This window comes from Amblyomma americanum, chromosome 1 (genome assembly GCF_052857255.1).
Source record: "Amblyomma americanum isolate KBUSLIRL-KWMA chromosome 1, ASM5285725v1, whole genome shotgun sequence".
Lineage (NCBI taxonomy): Eukaryota > Metazoa > Arthropoda > Arachnida > Ixodida > Ixodidae > Amblyomma > Amblyomma americanum.
The window spans coordinates 169,876,215-169,880,431 of NC_135497.1; the positions used below are offsets into that span (position 1 = coordinate 169,876,215).

Genomic DNA, 4,217 nt, shown 5'->3' on the forward strand with positions numbered 1-4,217 from the left:
GCCCGCGCTTTGTCCTCGTGCCCCTCCTGGGGTGGCGCGCCCTCTTCCTCTTTGTCCGTTACTATATAAACGGTAGGGTTGGTGACGTCATATGCGTCACTCAGAATGCTACTAATGAGGAGGCGCAAGCAGTTATTCGGGCGTTGCACTTAAGACTGCTTCCGTGTGAAAATGCGATATTATTATAGTGCAGTTATGTACTGCATTGCAGAAGGACAGTCAAAATATATGACTATGAGGCATGACTATGCATACTTTGTACGAACTGTATCCATCTTACATTAAATTACTTGTAAAGTGCTGAGCCATGCTACGTTGCAGAATGCCTGAATCCTGGGCCATGACTTGTATACGTTACGTTTCGTCATATATGACTACACATGTTCGCTATGTGTGTTGGCACATGTTACCGGTGCTGAAACCATACGAATTTCGTGCCATGGACGGAGAAGGACGAAAGCGTTCGTGCTAATCGGACATATAATGATTTCGCATTAACAATTTATATTCATAGTTTATGCTTGAATATTCACGCCCCAATCGACCAACTTGGTGAGGAAGACGAAGGTCCATGTTGGGCGACAAAGAAGGAAATCATCATCATCAAAGAAGAAATCAATCACGCGAGCCATGCCACGCGCCACGTCTACAGGAGTCCTTGACCTGGTTGCCTGCGCTTAGAACAACCTGCCCATGATGAATCAGCCGCAAGGTGAGAGCCTCGAACGTCCCGATCACTCGTGCCCGGCAAGTACGTCTTCTAGGTGCTCCGCACAGGTAATCGGGCTAAGGCCCAGGGTTTTCCTATCCGCAGGAGTCGACTGGGAGGAAGAAATCAGGCCCTCTCCGTCCTGGGATGCACTGTATGCAGAGTATGAACGACGCGCAACCTCCCGGGTAGTACAACCAACCCAACAGGCAACCTCCCCGTTGCCTGTTGGTGAAGAGTCCAGCAGCGTACGTGTCCAGCGATGGCTATTTAACACTCCGTCTCCAGACGCACGGGTGAGTGTAATTCAGTGCGAAGACTCTATCCCGCGCACAACACGAAAGAGGAAGAGTTGCGTTCTCAGTTTCATTTATTTATTGAGGTTCTCCGGCGTGTTCAAATTTGGCGCATTGCATATTTTCAGCTCTAATTAGTTACCTAATGAGCCCAGTTCATGTCACCTGCAAGATTTTTAAGTGCGTTAGCTCTTACTCATCACGTTTCGAGATTTCATGGTGTGTGCGACCACCCTGAGATCCCAACGCCATCTGTGGAAGCAACTACTCATCACGTTTCGAGATTTCGTGGGCTTGCTACAACCATGAGATCACAGCGCCATCTGTGGCAGCGACTAGTAGACAGCACATATCGCATTGTGACTTATAGCGTCATCTATAGGGCACACAATCCTTCCGTTATATATACTCCAACAACGAGGGGCACCCTACCGGGGACAGTTGTGTGCCGAGTTTGCTAGGCAAATACAACTCTGTGGGCGTTAGTATAGAAATAAAACCAAAAACTAAATAATTGGAAAACATTGTATACATAAAATAACTAATTGAAGCGTTACCATATTGCAACGCAAGCCGAATTCTCGGCCAACCTTGACCCTCCAAACGAAGCAGATTCCGTTTGGGACGTATCATAAAGGGGTGTAACTAGACAACGGGTAGACGTGCATCGTAGCTTTTCTGATAGATGGCGATAGGCATCGATCGCGCCGCTAGGTGGAAAAGTTAGTTTTTCGAAGCGCTCATGGTTTTCTTCACTGGCCCCGCTGGATGCGGAAATACTCGTTTTACGCATGACCAATAAAGCTAACGCTCGTTACTTCAACGTCTTCCAGACGGTGGCGGCCTTTTTTTATGTTGTGTCTAATGCAACCATTCTTTTTTATAATTCAATCCGTCCTAACGTTATCGCGATGAAATCTTGTTTTAACACGAAACCGCATAGCCACACAGTGCTTACGCATTAGTATATTCACTAGTAATGTAGTTTATTCAATCTTACTGCTTCTCACGAACCTAGTGAGTGCAATATGACTGGAGGATACTAAAGCAAATTATGAATATGACTCGGAAAGGCGCCGTCCTCAGCATTATGGTGTGTGTTTCCACCGAATGCAGTTCGATAATGTTCGCACAACGGCGGCAGCGGAAACTATAGTGGCTTTTTTTAAGAAAAGGCATCCGCAACATAATGGTGCTGAATTACATTTCTAACTTTTTGCCATAATGAGCTTAAAAACGCGCAAAAAAGTTCCCTTGACTGAAGAGCGTCACTAGCACTAAAGCAAAGGCCTCGTGTGGGGCATATATATAAGCTTCTTCAAAATTACCGTCATGTGTATGCGCACAGCGCTTGCTTGCTAGATAGTACTGTTTCGCTTCTCGGCCTTTTGGCTAAGAGGCCGTCACTCCGCCCGTATGCGGGCAGAGGTGTTTCAGCGTAGGTCCCTGTATCGGCTGGCCACTCTCTCGGATCCAGCCCTCCAGTGACCGTGGAGAACCAGACGCGCCAGGCCTGCTGCCGTGGCACCCAGCAGGAATCGACGGCCATGGCCCTTTGGCCGCCTCACGAAGGCGCTCCTATTCATCGCCTGCGGCCCCGATGCAGGCCCAGATCGAGGACGGCGCTACTAACAACGCCGTAGGCACTGCGCCGATTTCTGCAAGGCCCCAGGCGTAACGGCCCTCCGCCTCCCATGCTGAGCGGCGCCTCGGGCACCCTCTTTTCTTCCCGCAATAAATCTCGCATCTCTGCTGTATTAATTGATGTTGTAACACAGCCACGAAAATTTCGGCTTAAGTATATATGCGTTTTCACAAATGCTTTTTTCTTTATAAAGCTTGCTACAATAAAAGAAGAGACCGAATACTGTTGATGTTATTTAAGCTACCGTTCACACTGTTGACACCAAAAATCAAGAAATCGTGAAACGCAAAAGAACGCTCTGCTTTTTGTTCTCCATTTCGCGAAGCGTGGAAAAACAGAAAAGTGAAGCATAGTGCGCCGTAGGGGACGAGAACAAAACGTGACGTGAAACGCCGTAAACAACTTTCACCTTCGCCGCATGCGCCCTGAAATTTGCTTTGCATTCATTTAGATCCTGCACACAATGGAAACCATTAAGCCACACTAACTGGCAACAAACTGCGGGGAGGGGGGGGGGGTTATGCGCTTGCGTCGCGTGCAGTGGCCAGAGCCGCCGCTGCCGGGCACCCGGGGCCTCATTGTTCCGACCGCAGTCGTACCGTCTCCGGCTCCTTGGCAGGTGGGCTGGTCTTTGGCGGTCCCTGTGCAGTGCACCGGGAAGGAGGTGTCGTTTTTCACGCGCTGGAGTTAGAGCACGGGGGTGGGGGCGAGCGTTGAGGCTTTGGGAACGGGAGTCGACGTGGAAGGCCGACTCGGGGAGGGTCCGGCTTATAGCCGAGAGGCAGGTCCGGTTGTCTAGAGAAATTCCAGCAGCAGCCGGAAGGCCAGGATCTGGCTGCGCCCAGGGTGCAGCAGGTCCTCGTCCATGTTGGCAGGCAGGCAGGCCGAGGCTGAAGTAACCGCCGACATGGTTCTGCGGGCTGCTTCCAGGGTCGGGCAGGCAGAGAAAAGGTGGCCCAGGGTCTCATCGGCCCTGCAGGAGGGGCAGGCTGGAGAGGGGCTCCGCCTTGGCAGTGCAGACAGGTCTGTGTCCAGGAGCAGGCCTTTCGCAGTCGCAGAAGGAGGCTCCGCTCTCTCCGTGGCAGGCAGTCTGGCACCCTCAGGAAGCGGCTCCCAGATGCCAACTGAGGATTCGGGTGGAGGGGCCGTACAGCGTGTCGGAGGACAGGGTGGGCGAAATCCAGCTGGACGAAAGCTGAATATACTGGGTAGCCGTTGGTGTGGGCGGCCCGGCCAACTGGTCCACAGCCTCGTTGCCAGCAATGCCGGCATGCGAAGGCAGGCTCTGCAGAGAGAGCGGACGGCCAGCATCCTGTATGGCCATCAGGCGGGCCGTGAGGTTGGCCACAGTGTGCTGCCTGGGCTCGATCCGAAGAAGCAGCAGGAGGGCCGCTCCCGAGTCGGTCAGGATGACTGCAGGCTGCTGTCCAGGCATCAGGAGGAGGTGGTTCGCTGCAGGTGGAGGCCAGCCAGTTCTGCCGACGTGGAGCTGGTTGGGAACCCTAGGCGACACGACAGTGCTGTGCCTATGGCCGGTGGTACGCAGGCCGCAGCAGCTTGGCCTGTG

General features: G+C 52.3%; 1 protein-coding gene across 1 annotated transcript; it reads left to right on the forward strand.

Moving 5' to 3' along the window:
- The first annotated feature begins 633 nt into the window (after positions 1 to 633).
- LOC144093478 (uncharacterized) lies at positions 634 to 2,858 on the forward strand. The gene is made up of 3 exons (XM_077626912.1): positions 634 to 712; positions 815 to 1,005; positions 2,432 to 2,858. The coding sequence occupies exons 1-3, from the start codon at positions 694 to 696 to the stop codon at positions 2,681 to 2,683; spliced, it is 462 nt and encodes a 153-aa protein (XP_077483038.1). The 5' UTR covers positions 634 to 693; the 3' UTR covers positions 2,684 to 2,858.
- Positions 2,859 to 4,217: the final 1,359 nt, after the last annotated feature.

What these genes read in the sequence shown, in the direction of transcription:
- LOC144093478 (XM_077626912.1), top strand. An exon ending in CTCCGTCTCCAGACGCACGG is followed by an intron (nt 1,006 to 2,431) that starts GTGAGTGTAATT and finishes GTATGCGGGCAG; the next exon opens with AGGTGTTTCAGCGTAGGTCC.